Source organism: Neofelis nebulosa, chromosome 1 (assembly GCF_028018385.1).
Source record: "Neofelis nebulosa isolate mNeoNeb1 chromosome 1, mNeoNeb1.pri, whole genome shotgun sequence".
Classification (NCBI taxonomy): Eukaryota; Metazoa; Chordata; class Mammalia; order Carnivora; family Felidae; genus Neofelis; species Neofelis nebulosa.
Window position 1 is genome coordinate 67,654,081 of NC_080782.1, and position 27,505 is coordinate 67,681,585.

A 27,505-nucleotide genomic window follows, 5' to 3' on the forward strand; every position below is an offset into this window, starting at 1 on the left:
AGTGTAAGCAGGGGAGGGGCAGAGAGGGAGAGAGAGAGCATTGCCAGCTGCAGAACCCGACGTGGGGTTCAAACCCCAAACTGTGAGCTCATGACCTGCGCCGAAACCAAGAGTCAACACTTAAACCGACTGAGCCACCCAGGCCCCCCGTGACAAATCTTTTAAGTTGACTGCCCCAATATCCAGTCTCCACTTTCTTCCTTGGCTGACTCCATTTTCATGACTCAAAAAGTTATACAGTCACTTTCCTAGCCTCCCTTGCAGTTCAAGATGGACATGAGCCACAGTTCTTGACAATGAGACTTAAATGAAAGTTGGCTGGGAGGGATTTTGAAAAATCTTTAGCTTTCCTAAAGCAGGAATAAAAGTGTCTGGCACAGCTAGGTTTTCATTCTGCCTTGAAATCTGATGTTCTATCAGCCCTTTTATAAGCTTGAGACAACAAGCTGTTAGAAACATGCCATGGATAGTGGAATGGGAAGATATGAGGGCATCGCTGAGCAGCTGAACCAACACCTGTAATACCTTTGGATTTTATGTTATTCCAAAAAAAGTAACTCCTGCTTAAGTTTCTCATTGTTTTGTTATATAAACACATTCCTAAGTAATAGATCGTCCCAGAGGGCTACTCTGAATCTTGTTTTGCATAGACTGCCCCCATATTTATTTGTAAATCAAATATATAAACTGCTATGCTATTATGTTCACTATAAAATGTATGAACAACAGAAATTATTAAAGAGAGAAAAAGAGTAAAAATTTGAATACTTCTTCCTACACACCCATGGATCACCTTCCTACAGCCTAGGTGTGTAAGTCCATTTAAAACTCTGAAACTCTGGATTCACTTATTTTGTCACCAAGTGGAATTTTTTATCTCAAGCAATAAAAACTTAATGAAAATGGGATTTACTGGAAGAATATAAAGTATAGTTTACAGAATTCACAGAAGAGCCAAACCAGGCCTCAAGAACAGGACTTAGGATAACTCAAATCTGTAGACCATCAACTATCTTAGCTTCCATCATCAACTATATGTCTGTGTTTCTACTCCAGATTTAAATTCCTGAAAAATAAACCATTGGTCTGGCTTGGGTCATACCCTGTGGTATGTCCTATAATTAATAGCCCTTCCAGAAGCATATGGAGTCAGAGAAGACAGTTCCCCAAATGATGCTCAGACAAAAACAAATGGCTGGATAGTGATTTTCTTAAATCTTATACAAAATTACCACTTTCAGAAATAGTGCTTTGGAATAAAGTCAGGATCACCAATCCAATTTAGTGTTTTGAGAAAAAGTATATCTCAAGGTGTTAAAGCATAGATAATAGCATAACTCCAATTAAAATAACGTTCTTGGGGCACCTGCGTGGCTTAGTCGGGTAAGCGTCTGACTTCAGCTCAGGTCATAGTCTCGTGGTCCATGAGTTCAAGCCCCGCATTGGGCTCTGTGCTGACAGCTCAGAGCCTGGAGCCTGCTTCAGAGTCTGTGTCTCCCTCTCTCTCTATCCCTCCCCCACTCACACTATTTCTGTCTCTCAAAAATGAATAAATGTAAAAAAAAATATTTTTAAATAAATAAATAACATTCTGAAGCCTATAAAACAAGCAAATCTAAAGCTTAAACTCCAGGATTTTCCATGTCAAAAAACTAGTAACTGAACACTCGATGACAAAAATTGATTAAAATGATCTGTAGATTAGCTGTTCATAAACGTCCAAGAGGATTTAGCCATTTTCTTCTAGTTTTAAGCTCACACTAAGACTCATTTTATTCTCTTTAATTACCTCTTCTATTAGCATTAGTTCATAGGCAAAAGCTATTAAAAGTCAGTTTCAAATTTTATTTCACTAACTTAAAAGTTGAAGAAAATGTGTATTTCAAATCTTTAATTAAACTCATTATCTGAAACATGTTTAAACACAGGATACAGAATTTCAAGTAACTGATGGTAGAATCCATTGTCCACTTAAAAATATGCTTCTTTCTTCCACAAAAACTCTGCATTGAAAGGCAAAGAAATTTTCTTTTATACTGTGTAAGAGCTAGATGCAAACTTCTGATGTAAATTTATTTCATTGTCAGCTCTGATGCTGAAGGTGGGAGGCACAAATGTCCATAGTTTGATTAAATGATGCAAACAAAAAGCTTCTGTTTCTCTTAGATATAAATTAGAAGCCTTCGTTCACGTCTCTCACAGTAGTACCACATACTTGATTCTCATCCCCGATCACTTCTTCTTTTTTCCTTTCCCTTTTTTACTTCCCTCTCCTTGCTGAAGACTTTGGTCACCACCTCCTGTTTTTTGTGTCCTTGTTTTTAGTTTAGGTATCATTTCCGCTGCATACAACATTACTGACTTACCTAGGAACCAGAAGTTAGGCTTAGTGTACAACTTAAGGAATAAGACATAAAAGCTCATTAACTTCAAATTAATCATAAAGGTCAAGAAATTGTCACATCAGGAGAATGACAAGGATTAAAAAAAAAAAAAAAAGAGTATGAAGACATGACTTGCTCAAGTGGGAGCCTTTCCTAGAGAAAAGGTTCTAAGAACTACAATGAAATATTTAAGTGAACAAAATAAAAATTTAAAACACAAATTTTGGTTTTGGCTCTAGTAACTGACTTCAAGATCAAAGGAGAATTAATCTAAATACAAAAACTGGGAAACAGAATGAAGACATCGTTATCTTAAGCTACAGAAACACAGACTGCTTAATTTTGTCAATGTCATCAAGCTACAAAAGATGTCATTCATATGCCCAGATGATTTATGCCTACAGGTACACTCTCTGTGCACCAAATAATTCTTCAGGCTCTAGTAGCTACTTTCAATACACTAAGCTCCTCATTTTTTCTCTTTTTACTTTCTAACTATTTTCTTGCTAGAAACAGGGAGAAAAATGTTTTCAATTTTTTACTTATATTTTACTTACTGGTGAAGTCAAAACTTTTTTGTTTTTTTTATCTTTTAAGAGATAGTAAAGGAAGATGTCAAACCGAAGAAGAAATACACTGGAATATACTACCTGTTACTCTGGAGTCACAATCTTCTTTCCAGAAATCTCTATTAACCTGGACAGGTTTTAGCATAGGAAAACCTACCTATGTTAACTAAACCAAAAACAATTTAGTTGTCAGCTTGGGATTATTGTGACAAGAAGGGAATAGCTCCATTTAAAAAATTATAGTTTTTAGGGGCGCCTGGGTGGCGCAGTCGGTTAAGCGTCCGACTTCAGCCAGGTCACGATCTCGCGGTCCGTGAGTTCGAGCCCCGCGTCAGGCTCTGGGCTGATGGCTCGGAGCCTGGAGCCTGTTTCCGATTCTGTGTCTCCCTCTCTCTCTCTGCCCCTCCCCCGTTCATGCTCTGTCTCTCTCTGTCCCAAAAATAAATAAAAAAAACGTTGAAAAAAAAAAAAATTTAAAAACAATTATAGTTTTTAGAAATGAAGAATTCAGAAAAGAATCATGTGTAAAAAAAAAAAAAAAATTCATCTTCCCCAAACTCAGAATATTTTGGGATACTGATATCTAATTGTGTTTGATTACTGTTGTTGTCTAAGAAATAAAATAAGACATAATGCTACAGTCTTCTCTGACCACCATCCCTGTGTCCCCAGGTTAATTACTATTTTAAGACTGGGTTTTCTTACAGCCCACTTAAAATACATTTACATATATAATAATCAATAAGCAATAAGACATATATATCAATAAACAGTAATATTTTGTATTTAAATGTACCTAGGTGGTACCACGCTATGCATTTCTCTTGCTTCTTTCACTTAGTATGGCTTTTTAGATTAGTTTTAGAAATTAAACTAATTTCTAAATTAGTTAGGCCCCAGAGCTTCTAGGATCTGAAATGGCATAAACATCTGACCATTCAATAATTCTACACTATTAACTTGGGAATAATGATGGACTTGCAGAGGTTCATAAAATGTTCACAAAACAAATTTTTTGGAGAAACAAACAGGCTTCATCACATTCTCAGAGGTCCTTAACTTAGGAGAAGTTAGAACCACTGTTTTCCTCTCTTCAGCAGTAGTCCTTTTCTAAACTAATCTGTAGAATGCCAATTATGATTTTTACCTTTCAAAAGGTCAGTTTTAGAACGTGTTTTGCAGAGTACAGGAATAAGCCGTCCCCAAACTTTGTTTATTCAGAAAAGCTTACGTGATGGAAACTGTACGAGACAGAGGCTGCCATCTTCCTGTCTGAGCTGGACCCGGACTCGGCCCCTGTACTGAACATCACGATTCCATTCTCTAGAGTACATTTTATTTTTCTAATGTGAAAAGGCAAAACAAAAACAAAACAAAAAACAAAAAAAAACAGGCTTTAAGAAAGTTATTACATCAATGAGATTGAGTAGGAAAAATAGTGAAGAAAGAAACACCTCTTACCTCAAGGAATACGTTAAGTCCAACTGCTGAGCACACATCTTGAATCTCAGTAGCTGTAGGATTTTCAACAGCCTGAACAGTTAAAACAAAAACACTAAACAGCTTACCGTAAGTGGCTACTGCTGTATTATTGGGTGAATCATTTCAAATACTACGATCACAATACCTATCAAAACCTTAGGTTTCCTTTTCATTAGGTACAGTTTTTTGCATTGTAATTTTAAAAACTCCTGGGAATAACACTGATTCATACTTGTGTGTCCATCCCCTTCCAACAGAACATGAACTTCACAAAGGCAAGTACTGTTTTATCACTATATTCCCAAGTTATCTGGTATGAGGCTTGGAGCATAGTAAGTGCTAAATGAATACTGATTAAACAACTATTATAGGTAACAACCGTTTTAGAAAATGGTTTGGTAGTGTCCACTAAAGCTAAACATATGCATTCTTCATGGATGGGCAATTCCACTTCTAGTATATATCCATGAAAAATGCAAAACATGTTCCCTAAAAGACAAGCTAAAGAATGTTGACAGTAGTAGTATGTGTAATAGTCCCAAACTAGAAGCAACCCAATTATCCATCAACAGTAGAATAGACTGTGGTATATTTATACAATTCAACACTACAGAGCAGTGGTTTTCAGTAAGGTAATTTTTCCCCTCTGATATTTACAATGCTAGGAGACATTTTTAATTGTCACAGGAGTCAGGCAAGGCACTGGTATCTGGTGGGTAGAGGCCAAACATGCTGCTAAAAAACCTAAAGTGCACAGAACAGCCCCCACACAAGAATGATCTGGCTCAAAATGTCAGTGGTGCTGTTGTTGAGAAACCCTGCTACAGGGCAGTGAAAATTAACAAACTATACTAAAAAATGTGAATAAATTTCTTAAGCTTAAAGTTCAGTGAAAAAAGACAGACACAAAAGTACATAGTGTATGTAATGCCATTTAAATGAAATTTAAAGGGACGCCTGGATGGCTTGGTTGGAGGAGCATGCGACTCTTGATCTTGGGGTTGTGAGTTGAAGCCCCACGCTGGGTGCAGAGATTACTTTAAAATAAAATTTAAAGGGGCGCCTGGGTGGGTCAGTCGGTTAAGCTTCCGACTTCAGCTCAGGTCATGACCTCGCAGTCGTGGGTTCAAGCCCCGCGTTGGGCTCTGTGCTGACAGCTCAGAGCCTGAAGCCTGCTTCAGATTCTGTGTCTCCCTCTCTCTCTGCCCCTCCTCTGCTCATGCTCTGTCTCTGTCTCAAAAATAAATAAAAACATTTAAAAAATAATAATAAATAAAATAAAATTTAAAAAATAAAATAAAGTTTAAAAACAAAATTAATATATTGTGCTGGAAGTCAGGACAGTGGTTATCCTTGTGAGTATGAGGAGGGGGCAGTGACTGTGAGGAGACAAAAGAATCTTCCTAGGTGCTGAAAATGCTTTCTTTTTTTAATTTGGGTGCTTGGTTACCCATGTGTGTACTCAGTCTGTGAAAATTAATCAAGATATACACTTAAGACTTATCTATATTTCTGTATGTATCCTATATGTCAATAAAGTTAAAAACCAGTTATTCTCCAAGTTATGTGAGAACTTGCTACCAGAGGCCTCTGTCACATTGGCTTGATGTCAGGCATTATCCTGAATCAGGGCTTTGGTATAGTCTCTTTTACTCTGGGGCAGCAAAGCAGACCTTCCTTTACACATATCTAAACAACAAAATGGGAAATATTAAATAACACAAAAATAATGCATCGCTTCAGGTTATTTCCTTGAATCTGTCATTAGATTACAAAACATAAACAGGGCTTTGGGGCGCCTGGCTCAGTTGATTAAGTGTCCCACACTTAATTTCGGCTCTGGTCATGGTTTCATGAGATCGAGCCCATCCTTGGGCTCTGCACTGACAACATGGAGCCTGCTTGGGATTCTCCCTCTCCCTGCTTCTCCACCCCTACCCCGCTTACTGTCTCAAAAATAAACAAACATGAAAAAGTAAAACCCAAACAAGGGAAAAATCCTATTTTTAAAAGCTGCAACACCCTACTTTTTAAAAGTATTACACTTTACCTCTAAAAAAAAAAAAAAAAAAAGATAATGGACATAAACTATAAAACTCAACACATCTAAATTCTCTACAAGTCTTTTTATTTTTTCTTAAAAAAAATTTTTTTTTAATGTTTATTTATTTTTGAGACAGAGAGACAGAGCATGAATGGGGAGGGTCAGAGAAACAGACACAGAATCTGAAACAGGCTCCAGGCTCTGAGCTGTCAGCTCAGAGCCCGACGTGGGGCTCGAACTCACAGACCGCGAGATCATGACCTGAGCCGAAGTCAGATGCTTAACCGACTGAGCCACCCAGGCGCCCCTCTGCAAGTCTTTTTTAAAAACGCAGTTGCATTCTGGACATATTATACAATAACGCAAGCTTGGTTTCCTTTATTAAGGGCAAGGTTTTCACAATCTTGGTTTAAAAACCAGTAACAACATGCAAACCCTACCCCCACCCATCCTCTTTCAAGCACAGGCTCATGAAGAACCATTTTAAAAATCCCCCCAGCTAGGAATTAGAGCCTTTCTGGTTTCACCACTGTTAAGAAAAGCGCCTCAATTTTTGGCAGCTGTTCACTTCAGGTCCTAAACAATACAGTCCAGTAAAAGAAGCCCTTGCAGCCCTAATAGTACAACCTCTCAGAGACCCTCAAGTACCGAGGTGGCAGCCCATTTACCTTGCTTATGGGGATTCGCCTCCCCTCCGCGATGGTCTTCTTGTTATTTAAATAAGCGGGATAGATACAAATGAATCTGTCACAGAAGGAAGCACAGCTAGTATCAGCAGAGCAGTATTTCCAAAAACTCATTCATTCTTTCATCACCAACAGTACTGCCAGCATACCTGTTAATTTGCTTAGTAGTTTTTCTTTAAATTGCCTCCCTTTTACTTAACTTACCTAAAAAGTAAACTTTCGTTTACTACCTTAGAAAACACCACTTGCCAGAGAAGGTTTAAAACCAAACTAAACCAATGCCTTCACTGTTCAGTTAGCTACAGCTGCCTAGAGAACTTCCCGAGGGTGGGGCCTGCTGTCACACAGAAACTACGGCATCAGAGGTTTTAAAAGACTGGGAAGAACCTGAACGAACCTTCCCGAACGTAACAAGAGAACAGATTTGTCACTTGTGAGTCTGTTACTCAATGTCTGCCCACGTCGCACCCAAGGTCCTTTGTCTCAGGTACAGGCAGACACTGAGCTACCCAGAGTCGGAATTTCGAGGACCTACAAAGAGCCTGGCGCTGCTGGCCTCCCAGAGGAACCGACACCCGGGGAGCGGCCCGGAGCCTGCGGCCGGAGCCCAGCTCCCCGCCGCTAGCCTTTCTCGGGGGTGGGGAGGGTGGCGCAGTACCCGCGGGCTGGCGGCAAGCCCGTCCCTTTCTCAGGACCCACCTGTCCTGGTCGGCCGGGGACCGTGCAGCAGCGCAAGCCATCTTCGCCCAGGCCCACACAGCGCCCGCCCACAACCTCCGGGCAGAAAGCCTGCCGGTATTCGCCTCTGAGATTTCCCAGGCGACTCCGTTTTCCGGCGGAAGTCCAGCCCACCTGCCCGCCTACGCTTCCGCAGATTTTCAGCTATCATTTGTTCCGGCATCTGTCGCTCTGCACCAACGTCTGTAGTTTCTGACGTGGCGTTAGCACCTCTCTTATCGCGAGAGGATCCACGAAAGCTTCGAATTCCTTCTCTTGTCAAAACCCGAAGTTTTAGAACCTTACGCTGTCGCTAAAATGGGGTTAATATTTTACGCTCCTTCACATCCAGTTTCACACTGAGTTTGAATGGTGTTAGCTACCCTCACCGTTAGGGAAGGGCTGTATACCGCGAGTGATCTGTCTACACAGATCCGAGTAGGCGAGGAAATGCCTCTTATGGTTTAATCTTGATCTGCTCCTGGGCCTCACAGCTTGCTTGTTTCCAACTTGGCAAATACGTATGTTTATAGTGGTGAAACAAGATAAATTACTGTTTCAATAAGACGTATAAATGTTAAGAATTTGACTATACACCTTTTTAAACTGAAAAACACCTACTTTACAATTTATTATATTTTTGCATACCTTAGGTTAATTGCAAAGCACTATTTCAGCATTTCCGTTCTTCAACTAAACACACCTTCATTCCTATTCTAGTAGCTGCTGTTTAGTCCACACCAACAAAGGCACTTTTCAAAGGTAAGTATTCTTTATTACAGATCAAACAAACAAACAAACAAAAATCCTCCCCAAAGCTTGAGTCTCATTGAAGTTAGTTAATGGCCATTCAGGCTAATGATGGCTGAGCATAATGCCCATCTGATCCTTCTGGAAGCCCCTGACTTTTCTCCACCCCCTCAATTCCTGCCTCTCAATCTTCCTTGTAGTTTCGTAGTACCGGATTAGTTTGGTGCTGATGTAAATACATCAGTCTTACTTCTTTCTTGAAGTGTACATGATTCCTGTAAAAAGAGCTTCATGCAATGTGACCAACAAAACACAACAAGGATGAAATGAATCCAAGCTTTAAAATATCTATTTTGCCTGTTTTAAGATTTATTTTCATACTTTAGTTGCATCATGAAAACTCAAATACTTTTCAGAAAGTCAATATTTTATATATCATATGGGAAAAATGGGACATGAACAAGGTAGCCTGAGGTTTAATACATACAGTAGCCTACTCACCATAGGGTTTTCTTAGACCTATGTAAATACTTGCAGACAAAAAGGCCCAATATTAAAATTGGTTATATTTCCTGGTTCCTAAACACTAAGGGAGTTAATGATGGAGCTGATATTTTTGAGTGCCATTCTGTGCTAGATCCATAACTTCTATTTAACTCTACACTATAGTTGAAATATCTTACAGGTACACAGAAAAGATGGTGGGAAGGGAGACAGCAATGTTGTTACTGCACTGATGCTTAAAGAAACAATAAGTGAACACAAAGTTTTAAAACATTAATGCTTGTGGAAAAGCAGGTTGGTTTAAAGGAGGATGAAGTTGGGGCGCCTGGGTGGCTTGGTCGGTTGAGTGTTCGACTTCAGCTCAGGTCATGATCTCACAGTCCGTGAGTTCGAGCTCCGCGTCGGGCTCTGTGCTGACAGCTCAGAGCCTGGAGACTGTTTCAGATTCTGTGTCTCCCTCTCTCTGTGACCCTCCCCTGTTCATGCCCTGTCTCTCTCTGTCTCAAAAATAAATAAAAACGTTTTAAAAAAAAAAAAAAAAAAAAAAGAGGATGAAGTTGCATGTGGAAAATTGTGAAAATGACGAAAGGGCTTTAGAGATTGATGGCCCTAGTTTTCAAATCTAATTTTTTAAATAAAGTTTATTTATTTCTAGAGGGAAAGGAAGCGTGAGTGGGAGAGGGGCAGAGGGAGAGGGAGAGAGAGAATCCCAAGCAGACTCTGCACTCCCAGTGAAGAGCCTGACATGGGGCTCAAACCTACGAACCCAGAGATCATGACCTGAGCCAAAGTCCAATGCTTAACCAACTGAACCATCCAGGCGCCTCTCAAATCTAATTCTTATCAAACTGTCTTTCTTTTCCTTATTTAGATGTGCCACTAAATTCAACCTGTCAACCTTGGTTGAGGCTACTGGGGAGGGATGGGATTCACAAAGGTGGAAAGAGAAGACCAAGATGGGCAAGAGAAATTTTCCTAAAATAGTTGGGAAGAATTGAAAGCAGAAGGAAGGGACTGAAGAAGAGATATGATATATATGTGTGCATGGGCAGGAGGGGACTGGTAGATATGTAAGATGATCTGTGAGCTTTGACAGAAATGTGATTAGGGGAAGAATTGGTGGATTACATGATATCTGTGCTACAAATCACTGGATGGCTTCTATTGCATTCAACAAGGACATTTTGAGAACCTACTATGTGCCAGCTACTTTAAGAAGTGTTAGGGATACAGATAAAAATAATAAAATAGCTCTTGCTCAAATTTCTCACAGCTCTAAGGGGTGAGACTGTTATGCATACAGGTATACCAAGGCCATCCCAGCCTGCACTGAGTCAATGAGAAAACTCAGGCCAGCCTGGCTAACTAATGGGTTGGTCTGTCTGTTTCACTTATCTATTACAATGTAACAAAACACTCTAAAAGTTAGTGCTTTAAGAGAACAGTGTATCCAGGGCACCTGGGTGGCTCAGTTGGTTCAGCGTCTAACCTGCTCAGGTCATGATCTTGCAGTTTGTGAGTTCGAGCCCCGAGTCAGACTCTGTGCTGACAGCTCGGAGCCTGGAACCTGCTTCAAATTCTGTGTTTCTTTCTCTCTCTGCCCCTCCCCTGCTCACGCTCTGTCTCTCTCTGTCTCTCAATAATAAATAAATGTTAAAAAAAAATTAAAAGAACAATGTATTTGCTCACAAAACTGTAGTTTGGGTAGAGCTTAGCTGGAACAGCTGATCTCTTTTCCACATGGCATCTGCTGGAGATAGAAAGTCCCAAATGACTTCTTTAGTCCTATATCTCTGCCTCGCTGGTATGGTTGAATCAGCTGAAGGGTTGCTGGTACCTTCCTTTTCCTGTGGTGTAGCATCTCCATATGGCTAGGCTGAAATTTGACAAAACCTCTCTCCTTGACCAAACTTCTTTAGATAGGCTCCTCTGAGCTCTTGTCTTGACTGGCCTTGACCTTGGCCCGTGTTCTTTTTTTTTTTTTTTTTTTTTGCCTGCCCATCCCAGTTTTAGCAAGAATGCTGCTAAGTTAAATGTATCAGTCAGGGTTCTCCCGAGAGACAGAACTGTAAGATATATAGAGATATATGAGATTATTATAGGAATTGGCTCACACCATGGAGGCTGAGATATGCCACAATATGCTATCTGCAAGCTTGGAGAACGAGGAAAGCTGATGGTATAAATCAGCCTGAATCCAAAAGCCTGAGAACCAGGAGAGCTGATGGTGTAAGTCCCAGTTAGAATATCTGAGAAACGAGATCAGATATGGGAGGACAGGAGATGGAAGTCCCAGTTCAAGAAAAGAGAGAGAAAATGTGCCATTCCTCCCCTTTTTTTGTTCTATTTGGACTCTCAACAGATTAGATGATGCCTGCCCATATTGGTGGAGGCAGATATTTTTTACTCATTCCTCTGATTTGAATGCTAATCTCTTCCGGAAACATATTCACAGACACACCCTGCAATGTTTTAACAGCTATGTGGGTATCCCTTAGCCCAGTTAATTTGTCACAGAAAATTAACCATCAAAGTAAGTATGTTGAGCACCCCCCTACACTTGTTATCTGATCACCCTCAATATCTGACCAAATTCCTCATTCCCATCTCTGATAGTCCTTGGCCTGTCTTCAACAAGAATTTACCCTTAGAAATTTTCCATCTACTGAGGCCCTTACTCTGCCCTTTGGTTATAAATCTCCAACTGTCTTTGTTGCATTTGGAGTTGAACTGCTATCTCTCCTCTAGTCCAGTATCCCTATTGCAGTAGCCTTGAAGTCTTCCTTACCATTTTTTTTTTAACGTTTATTTATTTTTGAGAGAGAGAGAGAGACAGAGCATGAACGGGGGAGGGGCAGAGAGAGAGGGAGACACAGAATCGGAAGCAGGCTCCAGGCTCTGAGCCATCAGCCCAGAGCCCGACGTGGGGCTCGAACTCACAGACCGCGAGATCGTGACCTGAGCCGAAGTTGGACGCTTAACCGACTGAGCCACCCAGGCGCCCTCTTCCTTACCATTTTAACAAGTGTCAGAGTAACTTTTTTCTTTAACAACTGCCTCATAGCATGGTAGTTTCAGGGCTTCTTACATAGTGGCTAGCTTCCTGCCGATGGCACAGTAGAAACTACCAGGCCTTTATAATGTCTGGTCTTGTAACTTCTTCCACATTTTATTGGTCAAAGCAGTCACAGGGCCAGCTCAGTAATAGATTCCCACATTGCAAAAAAGCATGTGGGATGGCAGATACTGCGCCATCTTTGAAAATATTATCTACCATAGTGTCAGAAGTTAATTTTTTTTTTTTTTTTTTTTTTTTAATTTTTTTTTTTCAACGTTTTTTATTTATTTTTGGGACAGAGAGAGACAGAGCATGAACGGGGGAGGGGCAGAGAGAGAGGGAGACACAGAATCGGAAACAGGCTCCAGGCTCCGAGCCATCAGCCCAGAGCCTGACGCGGGGCTCGAACTCACGGACCGTGAGATCGTGACCTGGCTGAAGTCGGACGCTTAACCGACTGCGCCACCCAGGCGCCCCAGAAGTTAATTTCTTTAAACAAAAATTTTTTTTAATGTTTATTTATTTTTGAGAGAGAGAAAGAGAGAGAGAGAGACACAGACAGAGTGCGAGCTGGGGAGGCGCAGCGAGAAAGAGGGAGATAGAATCTGAAGCAGGCTCCAGGTTGTGAGCTGTCAGCACAGAGCCCAATGCTGGGGTCAAACAGTGAGATCATGACTGAAGTCAGTTGCTTAACTGACTGAGCCACCCCAGAAATCAATTTCTAAAGAACACAGAATCTGCCCTAGGATAACTAAAAGTTAAGTTCACCAACCTGACCTAACGAAAGAGCTTTCAGTCAGGGGGAAAACACAGAGCACAACGTGGTGTTTATGAGTAAGATTTGCCTACATGCCACATCCAGTCTCTGTTGGATTCATATCTATATCTTGGGATGGGAGGGTAGACTAGAGGCAAAATCTTTTTTATAATAAAACTGTTTCATTAAAAATCCTTTATGGCATTTGAACACAAGCACTCTTATGGGAAAATGTTGATACTGAGTGGTAGATAGGTGCTCTTTTCATTTCTAGAGGAACATAATGCAATGTCTGGGCACGAGGAACTCCTGACAGTACAGTCCGCATGTAGGTGCCACTAAGAGTCTGACTGGTGTCTGATGGAGGGCCATTTTAGTAGATATGGTTGATCTGAAGTTGGTGTTCAAGCCATAGTATGGCTTCATCTCTGCCCCTGCAAAGTGAGAGAAAGGAGATGATGGGAAAGCAGCAATCAGGACCGAGATGACACGAGAACATGTATTGAACTGAAGACTGGAGATCAGTAAGATTCAATATTAAAAGACAGAGTTGTGGGAAAAAGACACGAAACTGGACTTATGCCAGTATAATTTCTTTATTTCAAGGATAACAACAAAACCCTACAATCACTAAGTTAGGAAATAAAAGTTATGTATAATGTAAACAAAACTCAGACTGATATTTGAACTTCTTAGCCACAGTAAACATTAGATTTTTTTTTGTTTTGCTTTTAATAAGTTTATTTATTTTGAGAGAAAGAGTGTGAGCAGGGGAGGGCCAGAGAGAGAGGAGGAGAGAGAATCCCAAGCAGGCTCCACACTGTCAGCACAGAGCCTGACATGGGGCTTGAACTCATGAACTGTGAGATCATGACCTGAGCCGAAATGAAGAGTTGGACTCTTAACTGACTGAGCCACCCAGGCACCCCAAACATAAGTTTTTTGAGGAAAAAGAATTGTGACCCAAATTATCCTTTGTGTGACAGCAAAAGAAAACAACTTTAAACGAGCAAGGATTTAGAAAGTATATCCTTAACTTAGCTTTTCTGGAAAAAAAAGTAACTATTTAAGGACATAGTGCAGTTAAGGCAAATCATATTAACATGAAGAATTGAAGATAGTGAAAGGCATGTAATACAGAGGAAACAGTGGTGAAAACTTACATCTAATTTATACTTAAATTCAAATAAATGTTGATAGTGTGATGGTGAAGCCAGTTGCAATTGTTATGAAAAGATTCTGAAAAATAAAAATCAATGAGTACATTAATACTGGAACAGAGATTTTTCAAAGAACTTAGGGTTCCAACTGAAATAACGTATCTCCGTTTCTAAAATCATTTTAACTGCTGTATCATCAAGGTTTTCATATGACCCTGACTTCTCATTTTGCTGACTCCTCTTTCCTTTTGTCCTCTCCTATCTCTACTCCTCAGCCCCCACCCCACCCCCCGCCATTGCCTGGGTACCCCGAGAATCCCAAGTTCTTGCCTCTCATAAGCAAATCTGTTAAATTTTCTCTAACCCTCCCTCCAGGCTTGGCTTTATAGATCCCAAACCCATGAAGGTCCTCAGCTATAGAAAAGGACCGCTGAGAGCCTTCCTTTAACAAGGCCCACCCTGTCTGGAAGGAAGTTGTGGTTTTAAATAAAAACAGCTCCTTTTGTTTTGTATAGACCACGTCATCTGTCAAACACTGAGTCTCACTTGTTTTCATCATTTTTTTATTTTCTATTTGTAATTTCAGACATTTGATACTAAATCATTTGAAATTTAAAGAAAGTCCTAAGTGATATTAATCTCCTTTTCATTATATTTTCTCCCTTTTATCCAGAACTATACTGTCTGACATAAATTTGCATTAACTACTTTCTTTACATTTGCCTGTGCAAGTGTGGTTGTACTTGTAGTTTTATCCACTCTGGATCATTTTAGTGTGTCTTTTATTAATGGCATATAGTTGGAGGACTTTTTTACTTGACTTCAACCTGAGAATAATTATTATATTTGTTTAATCCATTTATCATTTGGTACTATTCTGTCATTTTATGCTTCTTTGTGGCTAATTCTCCCCTATGTCTCCCATTCTTTGATCTTGTTCAAGTATTCTTAGTTGTTGTCTTTGGCTAGTGGTTTGGGCAGAAATTTTTATTTTTTAACATTGAGGTTACCATTAAACTAAAAAATTGACTTTGTATTTTTCTAAGTTAAAAGTAAAATAGGATCTATTGACACTGCCTACATAAAACTAGAAATTTAGCATGCTTTTATGTCTTCTCTACCTTGTAACTCGTTTCCCAATTTGGGTTAGAATAATCTGGAATTTAATGTTTAAATTATTAAACATTTCATCTTTTCAGTTTTATGTGGACATTAACACTGAGATTTATTATCAGAATTATTATCAGATTAACTACAATTATTAACACATTTATTCAGCTTGAAAAGTTTTACTGCTCAAATTTTGTTTCCTTAACACTTTTCCATTTGTTTTAATTGTTTGGGCAGCAGGAATACTATGGCAAAACATCTCATGGTTTCTAGTTGCCCAATGCTTTCAAAGTGCCCCTCGTGGATTTGGAGAGTTCATGTTTTATGAATCCAGCTTCCTCAATGGAGAAAACAAAACTTGAGCTCCCAGACTCTATACGTATACATGTGACGTAGCCTCTGCCAATCATGTCCACTCCAGCAAGACTTCAGTCCGCAAATGAGCAGCGTGAGGAAGATGTACCACATGTAATCTTGTTCTACAGTGGGTATGGTGTCAGATGGTTCTGGCGTTTAGGGGAAGCAAGTGGATCTTTACTGAAGCAGTTTCACAGATAGTTGGGTATCTTTTCTGCTGTGGGGCTTCTGAGAATGATTTTCTGGCCCTCATACAGATCCCGTGAGCTACCTAGCATTCGTTAAATGAACGTCTTATCTTTTAGAGGTCTTGTTAACAGCTGTAAGGATCCTAAGTGATACAAGTATTTCAGATAAATTAAATGTTAATTCGGCTGGTTTCAAAATTCTTAGGTAATATTCCCATTCCCTTCCAAATACTGCACATATTATTCTATTGTTTTTTTCTTTTTTGGCATTTAGCATTGTAGAGAAATATGTTACTAATCTAATTTTTTCTTTTTCTTTTTTGTAGGCAGCCTATTCCTCTCTCCTCACAAATGTTTTTTAGAAAGTTTTCTCTATCTTTGAAATTAAAAAAAAAACAAAACTAAGGTATGTCTAAATGTGGTTTTCTGTTATTTTCAAGTTAACTCAGCCTAATGCTACAAGATATTTCAGTTCTAGCACTCAATCACCAACCAGAAATTTCCTTTGTGACTCTTATTTCAAATTGATTGGCTCAGTTCCCCGCCCCTTAAGCCAGGCAAGTCTTTGGTCACTAGCTGGTTGATGATGAGTCTCTCCTGGGGCAAGTATCCACCTCTGGTACAAATAGCCATGGTCAGGGTACATGGGCTGCGTACATGATTCAGTGGTCAACAGTTGGGCTAAGTGCTTAGATTCCAAAAGGTGGTGTAGGTACCATTTAGCATCATTGTCAATAGTTACTTTTCACTAATGTTGCTTTATATTCAATGGTCACCTTCACTAGTATACACCATGATGAGTATTTTTAATTAAAAAAAGTAACAATCACATAACTTAAAATAAGTGAATAGTCACAAATGTAGAGAAAGAATAATCCTGAATATCAGAGGAAAGAAAGTGTATTTAGCACCAAGAACAATACAATACATGTAGAACATACAGGTTGAAAGAAGCATCAATGGTCTAACAAAAACCAGAATATAATTTTATAGACCACAGGACAGAGGAGAATGGCAGGAAAATGACGTGGTCTGTACAGGAGTTAAAGTCCATACTTTTTTAACACTACAAAGTAGTATTTTAAAGTCAACATAGTATGAGGGAATTAGACGTTAAAAAATAATTTATATTCTCTATTTCAGATACTTTTGAAAAATTATTTGGTAAATTTTAATAATATGACTACTCAAATATTCTTCAGCTCTTGGCAACTTACCTTTTGCATTTCTGGCACTCTGTTCTTTTCGTATTTTAGATACAAAAACACTACGTGATAACCTGAATTCAGATAACAGTGCAGCTGGCTCCCATCCTCAGCAAAAGCCTCATCCCTTGCATATTTTATGGGAAAACTTTTTTTTACTTACAGTGCTATTTGTTTCTTTTGGGCTTACCCTTCATTTCATTATTTCCCTCTCATTAACGTTCCATTTAGTACTCAGGTAATTTGGAAATTTTATTCTCAAATAGCAATTTGCCACAGTTAATTGGCTGTTAATCACTCCCACAGTATATTAGCAAGTCAGGCACATTATCTTTTCATCTAAAATAATTGTCAACTTCAAAGTTCCCTTTTCATAGTCTGTCCCAATCTTACTGCAAATCCAAACTATGTACTTGCTGAAATTTGCCTTTTCAGTAACTTTGTTCCAAAGGGAACATAAGCCAATTTCTCAGAAATAGTCATTGTGTTTAGAATTAATTCATGTCTGCTAAATTTGTCTATTATTGGGAGTGGAGATGGATGGGCTATATCAGATTTTATAGCTTAGCATTCATGCCTAAAGCAGGAGAAAGTTTATTTGTTGGAATACTTTGTCAGATTAAAAGGTCCGGTTGAGAGGAATAGCTAGAACTGAAGGCAATCACTCAAGGAGCTTCATCGTAACTTAGTCACTCGATCTCAAAGTATGGTTGCCAGACCAGCAGCATCAAGCAACACCTGACCCCTTCTTAGAATCGAAAATTCTTGGGCCCTGTTCAGAATGAACCATTTCGGGGTGTGGCTCTGCTGCGTCTTAATAAGCACTTCTGGTAACTCAGATGCAGTCCAGTTTGAAACCCACCGCCTTGGGAGTTGTTTGCTGCAGTGGGAAGCTAGATGGGGCACTGCCCCCTGCTTCTCTCAACAGGTATCATAACTCTTATTCTCTACACTGTGCTGTTACCATTTTCAACAAGCATATACTGGGACCATCTGGCCTGCTATCAGTTATGGCAGCACACTGCAAACTTCTAGAAGTAGAATTGAAGGTTGCCCCTTTCCTAATTCAGAGCTGTTCAAACTGAAGAGTCTCATATAGCAACTTTTTCCTCCACAGGCAATGTCGATTGACAGGACCATCTGACAGTAGGTGTTGCTTACAGTACTTCCTGAGCTTTCTGGCAGGTGGAAGACATCTTTTTTTTTCGTTCCCAGCGTTGATGGTTTTTTTTTTTTTAATTTTTCTTCCTTGAAAAAGGCAATTTTATTCTAATCGATTTACATCCCATCTCTTTCCATAAAAGTACTCGAAGTGCTCATAAAAACTGGCATGCAGTAGTTCAAAAAAATAGAAAATCAGGACTAAAAGAGCAAGGAAATATGACCTATATGTGCGTATCCCTGTTGGAGAAGGCAGCCTTTGAGAAATACATCAACTATTATTATTATTATTCACAATCGATCGATTCATTTAGATAAAATGACAAAAATTTAAATGTAGATATATTCCAAAGATCAGTAAATTGAAGTGTTTGCAAAGTGGGACAGTGGAAAGAGTATGGGCTTTAGAGGATTTACTGGCATTGATAAACACATGTAAGGGGTACATAATCACATGTGATTTCAGGGGCATCAAGCAGATGTGCTTACTCCTTCTCAACCACTTTTCCCAGTATCCCCACTGTACCTAAATATCTTTTCTCTTCCCCCAAAGCAGAATGCATGAATTTTATCACTAAAAGTAAATTTTCATTTATTCAGTATGTGAGCATTTATCATTTTCACCCTCTGATAATTCAGGACAAATTCTGGGAAAATAAAATATGTTAATATGTGTATTAGTTATCTTACTTCATGAAGGAGGCTCTCCCTGCTCTGTGAAGAAGGGGGCAATGGCACATGTACCCCATAACTCTACCCACCAGAAACAGTATTCCTTAACAGGCAGAGGTTTTTAAATTGTCTTTTGAATCTCATAGTGGTGTTAAACCTTTGAAGTTCCGTGTGATTTGCATTTTCTGAGCATGGCAAAATGCTGATTACAATCAGCTGCTGGAATTTTGCCCCAATATATAGGGTGATAAAAGGTGTTCATTCCAGACCCAGTAGCAACAGAGGGTAGATGAAGGGACAAGACAGTTACACTGCAAGACAGGCATGGAAGAGACTACTTATACCTAAGAATAATCAATACAATTTTCAAGTAAAGAGACTATTAAGAAAAAAGAAATACTCTATGTGGGCCTATTATGTTCAACGTCCAGTCCTGTGCTAGGTAGTGCACATTGCTATTCCATGAATCTGTTTTAAATCAACCCCAGTGGAGTAAGAAAAAATATTAAACACCAGGAGTGCTAAGCTAATCTCATATAAGAATAGTAAGTTTCAGGAATGGTTAAGTGCCAATGCATGGAATGGTTAAATGTCAACAGTTAGCTTCAATTGTTTTTATTACAGTAAGAGGAATTTTACTCTTAATGCATAGAATTTGAAGAAAAAATTTATATAAGCTTTTAAAAGAGGCCTTTTTAACAATTATTAATACAAACATGAAATAAGACCCTTCAAACAAATACCAATTTCAGTAACAGTTTACATACAGCAATAATTTATTCTGAAATGTTCATTTAGTTTCTGTTGAGACACGATTCATGTCTCATTAATAAAAGAGCAGCCATCTCACCTCAAATACCAGAATATACAACAAGTTACAGCATAGCAAAATTCTACCTACTTTCAGATAAAATCTAGTTCAGGTAAAATAATTTCATTCAATGTTTTACAGTTACACAGATTTTTTGATTTTTTTGTTTGTTTTGAGCACAAAATAGTGTAAATTGTTACACTGTAGCTATCTATATGCACATAATTTGACCACAGAACTGTTAATCATTACTTCTGAAATTGAACCATCAGTTTCACTCATGCAGTAAAGCAAAGCAGGCTGGGTAAACTTGTTCATCGGGAACCATATTACTGTGAATTTCACAGCCACATGATTAATTATAATGTTAGATGGATTCACAAGGACTAAAACAGAATGGTTTTTTGCATAAATACCAATTTCTCCCTGATGTAAGTTTAGTCAGTTTATAATCTAGAAATGATTGAGAACAGCAATATATCATATCCTCTATCTGTAGTGTTCATTATTTTAAGACAAGCAATAATTAAAGTATGATGGGATGGGATGCTACTTAAATACATGTAAAACATACTGTACAAATATACTTGGCTTTACCATTTTTTTCCTAACTATCAAGAGTGCCTCCCAAAATATGACCAGTGAAGACAAAGTATACTATCAAATATGGCTTCCAGAACAAAAACTCTCTAACAATCAAACCTATTTACAAAATTTTTCAGTCTTTTAAAGTTTCATCTGAAACAAGATTTCTACATAGCAGTTGTAATTAACACATAATTTTCTTAGTTTCATCATTCCAGCTCTTTTAAACAGATGTCACAAGGTAAGACCCAGAATGGCGCTTAGGACTTTGAGTTCCACTGGATTCTGTGCTGTCAGTTTTTGAATCTCGTTTCTTCGTGTTGTTGTTCACTGGTGTCGGGATCTGAGATGGCCGAGCTGAAGTGCTATCTGCGCTGCTTTTCCTAGGGCTTGGATTGTAGTTAAAAGGAGTCACTCTGGCAGCAACAGTCCCACTAGGTGAACTGTGCTTGCTTGAACTGCTAGAACTGAAAGGGGTACGCTCAGCTATGGAACTTTCATTAGTCTCTGACACAGGGACAGGGTTACTTTGTCCCGGTTTAGCCTCAGTTCCTTTTTGGTCTGGGGCATCTACCTGAATAAAGGAGTTCAGGCGGTTTTCCAAACCCATGGTGCGTATGGGAGCACTGCCATTACCCACGTTTTGTTTTCCCTGATTATCTTTTGAATCTTTAGCGTTTGGATTTCCCTTTTCTGAAACAGTGTCAATCACGGGGGGAGTATTTCCTGTTGGGGATCTTCCGGATCTAGGGTTGTTGATGGGACAGTCCTCAATTCTCACCCAAACATCCTCTGTTTTAGAAACAGCAGGTGCCATTTGATAAATCAGAGTCTTTGATTCAGCACCGTTTGCAGCACCTGAGGAAGTGGTCTGAGAGGTACTATTTGTGGGAGAAATCTCATTTTCTTTTATTTTTCTCCATGTTCCTTTTGTGGATACTTGGTTTTCTTTAGTTTGTTTGGTTCCTGAAATAGAGTTCACATGTTTTTCATCTTCACTTTTTGCTTTTTCACTGGATTCTGATGAAGCAGAAAGAATTGAGGATGAACTTCCAGTTCTTCTCCAAGTGCTTACTCGTGGAAGGGATGATGAATGTTTGCTGTGCTCACGTTTCCAGGTTCCTGACCTATTAATTGGAAGTCTAGAAGGACTTTCAGAATGGGAGCGTGCTATATCATGGCGCTTTGCTGGTCTTCCATCATTATACTCTATGGTGGGACTGAGATTAGGTGGGAGTTTTCGCCATCCACCAGACTGAACAGATGAATGTGTGGACAGAGACATATCAGGAAGGGAAGGACTTAAAACTGGAGTCTGTGCCTGGGACCTAGTGGGAGAATCTGGTCTAGAAGATGGAGAAAGAGATTCAAATGAAGCAGATTCCTCCAATTTTCTCCTTAGGGTTGGGCTTGGAGCTTCTTTGATGAAAGTTGACTGGCGTACTAATACAGGTCTCTCTGACCTATCAGATTCACTTCCACTTGATTTAGTTGAGGACATTCTAGAAAGTTCTACCTTTTTATTGGATCCATTCCCATTATTCATCTGATTTAGTCCTTTGGAGGCAGACTCACTTCTTGGGATACTACTGCCATTCTTGGATAAACCCGTTTGTTTGGTAAGGTTCTGCTGGCTCATCTGTCTGCCTGGAGATGTGTATGACATCTTCCCAGAACCTGAGGACTTAGTTGAAGCAGTACTAGGGGATGAAGTCCTTGGCAACTGGGATAATTTATTAGGAGGGCTTATTCCATTTCGACCAGGAGAAATTGAGTTCCGCCCCGGAGACTGCATAGGTCTACTTAATGGTTGTTGGGCAGGTCTTGAAGGAGTGGAATCTCTAGATCCTGATCTAGAAGACCCTTTATTTGCTCCAGCTGGTTGGGATGTCTGCCTGGTAACAGGGCTTAATTCTGACTTCACAGATGGCTTGGTTCCTCTAGGAGAAGTGGTGGCTGGCTGACCTTCACTAGGGCTTTTGGAGGCTGGAGTCTTAAGGGGTGGGCCTTTTTTAGAAACTGGACTTGTACTTGAAGAGCTATTTCGAACTCCTGGAATATGAATCATTGTCCTGCCCCGAGAGATTGAAGGCATGTTTGTTTGAAGAGGCTGTTTCATTTGATTTGAAATTTCCGAATTAGAACGAACTTTTCCGGTAATTAAACTTCTATAAACTTTTTTTCCTCCTTTGATTCCTTTATTTTCAGATTCTATCTTTTTAGTTTCCAATGTACTCTTCTCCCCAGGTTTTAGAATTCGTGGGCCCTTATTACTTGTAAAGGGTTTTTCCTCTTGATCAGGTGTAAGATGAAATGGTGATCCCAGGGAGATCCCTGATTTCAGTGAAAGGATGGAATCTGAGTCAGATGATGCCTGTCTAGATAAACATGCAGCAGCAGCAGCTTGATGTAAACTACTTACTATGGAATTTGCACCTTCCTGAATAGCTTTCCAATCAAAATTTTCTGAATCTGGGGATAAACCATGTTCTGAATCTGGTCTCTGTATATCTTTCAAATCAAGTGTCAAATCTTCTGCCAACATGCCACTCATATTTCTGGGACTATGCTTTTCATTATCACCCTTCAGTCTTGAAGGCTTTTTCTTTTTTGGCATTGCAGAACTTATACATTCCTGCAACAGGTCATCTTCAGAATCAATACTAAGAGAACTGAGAGAACTATTTCGTGAGAAACAAACAGGGGTATCTTCAACATGAAATGATTTAGGAGCATAACCTGATGCCTGAGGTTTACTGGGTTCTCCCTGTGAGTCAGGGGGCTCTGTCTCTTTGACAGGTTCACCTTCTTTGTTATTGTTGTTTTCTTGATCAATGTCACTAAGAGAACTTAAAGAGGAATTTCGAGAAAAGCACACCGGAGTATTTTCAATAGCAAAATTTTGTAATTTCTCATCAGTTGCTGCTCCCCTGTCTGGAATGTCTTTGGATGACTGCGGAAAAGTGGACTGCTTCTGCAGCATGGGTTTAGACTGACCTCGATTTATTGGATGTTTTGTAACAGCTTGTGTCTTATTAGCTGATTGTTGGCTAGAGGTTAGTTCTGTGTGGCTGGTAACTTTAGCTTCTGATTCTTTATTTTCTTTCCCCTTTCTTAATTCAGCCTTTTCTCTAGAAAGGTCAACATCATCATCATCAAAATCTAGAGAACTCAAAGAATCATTTCGTGAAAAACAGTATGGAGTTCCTTCAATGGGAGTGTAATGATGAGGTGAATCAAAAGTAAAACTTCCTCTGACTCGATCTTCATTATTTGGTAGCTTATCATTGAAGTCCTTGGAATTATTTTTCAAGTTCTGTTTCTTTGAATCTTTGTTGTCTGAGAAAGTTCTTTCAGCATTTAAATTATTTTTTGAGTCTGTATTTTTTCTTACACGTGTCCTATATTCAGTATTTTGTGGTATAGGTTTTACTGGTGAAGTAGGTTTCTTTTTCTTACCATCTAACTGATTTTTGTTAGCTCCAGATGAAGACATAGATGCTTGTTGGACCTGGTCCATTATCTTCTTCACACGGAAAGGCTTGTGACTTTTTCCTTTGGGCATGGCAGAGTTAATGCATTCTGCAAGAATATCACCTTCTTCTGTTTTATTGTCATCCAGTTCAGATATAGTTGCAGATGGGGTTTTTACTCTTTGAGCCTCATCTGTACTTCTGCCTTCTGTAGGAATGGTATCTCGTTTTTCAAATTCACCGGACTGTGCTCCTGCTCTAACCCCTTCTCCAGCAGCTAACTCATTTGGAGGAGATTCTATTGTTAGATCACTTAAAGATGTAGCTGTGGAAAAGTTTATAGGTGTCCCTTCTACACAATACACCCGTGGCATATCATCTCCTGGTGTAAAACTAACATGTTTTTGTGCCTGTAACCTGTTTTGTGATGGAAGAAGTTTATACACAGGGAGTTGACTTGGTTTCCTTGCCACAGGTGGAGGTAATTTTGGAGCAGTCTGGGCTGGTTTTTTGGCTTTACGTGAAGATTTTGTTGGCATGGCAGAAATAATACATTCTTCTAATATTTCAATATCATCATCATCTGAGTCATCTAACAGATCTTTTTCAGAATCAGTAGGTTTTTCTGCTTCTTTTACCTGGCTTTCATTTGCTTCTTCAGGCTGCTCAGATTCGGTTTCATTCCCATTGTCATTTTCCTGAACTGGAGGCATTATTCTTAATTCCACATCTTTCTGTATAAATGGCTCATCGAGGCTCAGAGCACTCAGGCTAGATGAACAAGAAAATCCATCTGGAGTACTTTCTGTGGCAAAATGTAAGAGAGTATCAGCATCTGGAAGCACCTGGACTCTCTGTACTGCAGCATTTACAGCAGCTTGCTTCGGTCCACTCTCTCTCTTTTCCGCAGTAGGGGCTTTGTTTTTAGGTACCTCTCGCTTACTCTGAACTGTCTGAGGAGGAGGAGGAGGAGGGGTTTTACTTCTGCTTGGTGGCATGGTTTGTCCAGGGCTATCTGGAAGGTCACTGGGGCTTATAATGCCACTTACCATTCCACTGCAGGGTTCACTCTGAACGGAGCTGGCAATCGAACGACTCTCAAAACTATCAAGTGAACTGACAGAAGTGCATCTGCTAAACATGAGTGGAGTCTCCTGAACGTAGTGCTCTGGTGGACTTTTAGGTGTCTGAGCACCACTTTTTGATGGAGATTTGGCCCCTGAAGAAAATTCAACAGCTTTATGCCTGGTCGATTCTGCAGATAAACCAGAAGCCTGAAGTCTGCTGGATTTGGTTCTAATGTGCTGTGACACTGTTGGAACTTCACTCACAGACTCTTCTGTTGATCTAGTCCCACTGTTTTCTTTTATTTCTGCTATTTGTAGAGTATTAGCAGAATCTGTTTCCTGTGTTGTCTGATCACATCCTATTTCATCTTCGGCCGATGACAAAGAGGATAGTGAACTGCAACGTGAAAAACATATTGGGGTATCCTCTACACAGTAAGTCTGTATTGTTTCTTGGTTGATAGAGGGAACTTTGCAGGAGGTGGCTTTTGGGGTCTGACCATTTCTGCTTTGTGTGGAACTTGGATGGTGCTGATTCTGCCTCTTGGCATTAGATGAAGGTGTGGATGTATTCTCACTGCTTGAAGAGATGTGTTCAGTTTTAGTGCTTTGTCCAGATGAACTCTTTGAGAATGAAAATGGTGGTTTCTGTGAGGCAGGAATGTCTGTGGCATATTTTAAACTATAATCGATAGGTTGATCCACATGATGTTTCTCTTCATTATACTTTATGCTATAATTTGTTGGTCTCTCTTCTTCTTCATGCTGCTCTTCCTCGGAGTAACGTTCACTATAGTTTGTTGGCTTATCATCTTCATAGTCATCTTCCTGACACAAAGACTGGTTTACATTTTGATTAATTCCATGATTGGAACTTACTCGATTTGTTTCTGAACCATTGGCTGCTCTTGACCTATATGGGGAAACACATTCCTGCTGTCCAAAATGTGGCTGAAACTTGAGATGTTTATCATCAGTGCTCTCAGTATATACGGGATAAGTTGTGCTTTGACTTCTTGATTGTCTTTGCTCACTCTGTTTTATTTCATCTTCTATTATATGTTTGGGTCTTGCCCATCTCTCATTCTGTGAAGGGCTTTGCCTTCCGGAGTTCAACTGCTCATCTGAATATTTAAGACTATAATTTATTGGTGTATCTAGTTCTCCATCATTATCATCCATATGATTTGCGCTATGTATTTTATGGGCTAGGTCAGCTGGATACTGACCATAGCTGCAAAATTTACTTTCATCATCTTCAGAATAGGATTCAATGGAAGGCTTCATCTGACCTCTTTTACCATAACCATCACTACTACTGACACTATTTAAACTATCATTTGAAGATCTCTTATATTCCAATTTGGCATAAGGCATAGGACATGTCCTATTTGAATTTTCTGACTTAGTGAAGTTGTAAGTGTTTGCATGTGTGTGGGCAGTGGAGCTTCTTCTTAGTGCATTCCTCTCATCTGTCCCACAATGTAACTCGCCAGTAGACCCAGAACTTCTATCTTCCTGGGAGGTATGAATGGCTGATACTTCTTCCATGACTTTGGCAATCTGGGCTGCAGTGGTGGAAATCTGCAAACCTCGCTTTGAAGAAGTGCCTGGATTTTCTGTTGCTGGGTGGTAGTTGCCTAGGCTAATTCCTCGTTCTCTCTCCAAACTTCTATCTTTTTCAGAACGAGAACTGTCTAAACTTCCTCTTGATGAAGAGGAGCTGGGCAACACTGTAGTATTTAAATACGGTGAAAGGACAGTCATGTTTCCAGTATTAAAATTGTCTGATCTATTATCATCATGTCGATTGGTGTCAAAAACATAGTCACCATAAAGATTTGGCTTGTGTCGTTGCTTACTACGATGAGATGCCTTGGGACTTAAATTGTCAATATTGTCAAAAGTTTCTGATAAATGCTGAGCATCTAATTCTGCTTCTAGGGCTTTTTGTTTCCTGACATGAAGAGATGGCAAGCTTGAACCAGGAGACATTATATTGGCATCCTTATACTTTGCAGGTCTATTTGCCATGAGATTCCTTAAAGCTGCAGCGCTTCCCATAGCAATCATTTTGTGCTTTGAATGAATGAGGTTCTTGAGCATGCTGACTGCCCCCATGTCCCATAATGCTTCCTGGTCTTTAGGATTTCTTGCTGAGAGATTCCACAAGGTTCCACATGCATTACTGACTATTGTCAAACTGTGAGATTTCAAGTGTTGTAATAAGGTTTGCAGGCAGTTGTTCTCTCTTAGGATTTGCCTGAAATAAAAAGAAGAGATCCCAAAATTAAGGTAAAAATCTGCTTATTATAACAATAAATAAAAGGTTAGAAAACAAATTTAAATCTAAAGATAACTACTAAAACTGATTAATAGGCACAATAAAACTGCACCAAATTATACTACAAATTTCAAGCGTTTCACATCTCCATTTGTTCCTAGTTCGTTTAATGTTTATTGTTTAAAAATACTCATCTGTCAGACTAAAAGAAGTGTTAATTTTAACACATTCTGTATTTCCTATTCTGACCCAATAGCCTTTAAAATTTTTGCCTGAGCAGACACATCTGCCTTGTTCATATGGTCATAGAGTTCCCCAATAAATATATCATGAAATCTTATGCTAAACAGGGACTTTGTGGTAACTTAATCTATGGATGGGTGCCACAATGTCGACTAATAAGACGTAGTGGAAGACGTGGAAGAATCGATCGATGGATCTTTATATAGTCATAAAGCTGTAAGCTTTATGTAAGCTCCTA

The 27,505-nt window shown here is 39.3% G+C and overlaps 2 protein-coding genes and 1 long non-coding RNA gene across 13 annotated transcripts in view; 1 reads left to right on the forward strand and 2 right to left on the reverse strand.

Annotated features, from left to right (window-relative positions):
- Nucleotides 1-1,831: 1,831 nt before the first annotated feature.
- Nucleotides 1,832-8,007, reverse strand: SRP19 (signal recognition particle 19). The gene is made up of 5 exons (XM_058725028.1): nt 7,865-8,007; nt 7,148-7,223; nt 4,415-4,486; nt 4,185-4,296; nt 1,832-2,366 (listed from the first exon to the last, which is right to left on the reverse strand). Exons 1-5 carry the CDS (start codon nt 7,903-7,905, stop codon nt 2,233-2,235), a joined length of 435 nt encoding a protein of 144 aa, XP_058581011.1. The 5' UTR covers nt 7,906-8,007; the 3' UTR covers nt 1,832-2,232.
- Nucleotides 8,008-8,103: 96 nt separating this feature from the next.
- Nucleotides 8,104-16,239, forward strand: LOC131509379 (uncharacterized). The gene is made up of 3 exons (XR_009260456.1): nt 8,104-8,403; nt 8,536-8,644; nt 16,093-16,239. It is a non-coding gene; the product is annotated as an uncharacterized LOC131509379 (long non-coding RNA).
- Nucleotides 16,240-19,403: 3,164 nt separating this feature from the next.
- The window catches only part of APC (APC regulator of WNT signaling pathway), a 150,433-nt gene continuing 142,331 nt past the window's right edge, over nt 19,404-27,505 (reverse strand). For all 11 annotated transcript variants that reach the window (XM_058724989.1, XM_058725011.1, XM_058724996.1 and 8 more), the window contains one exon: nt 19,404-27,003. In XM_058724989.1, the coding sequence (XP_058580972.1) occupies nt 20,424-27,003 (6,580 nt within the window). In that variant the 3' untranslated portion in view covers nt 19,404-20,423. The remainder of the gene's footprint in view (nt 27,004-27,505) is intronic.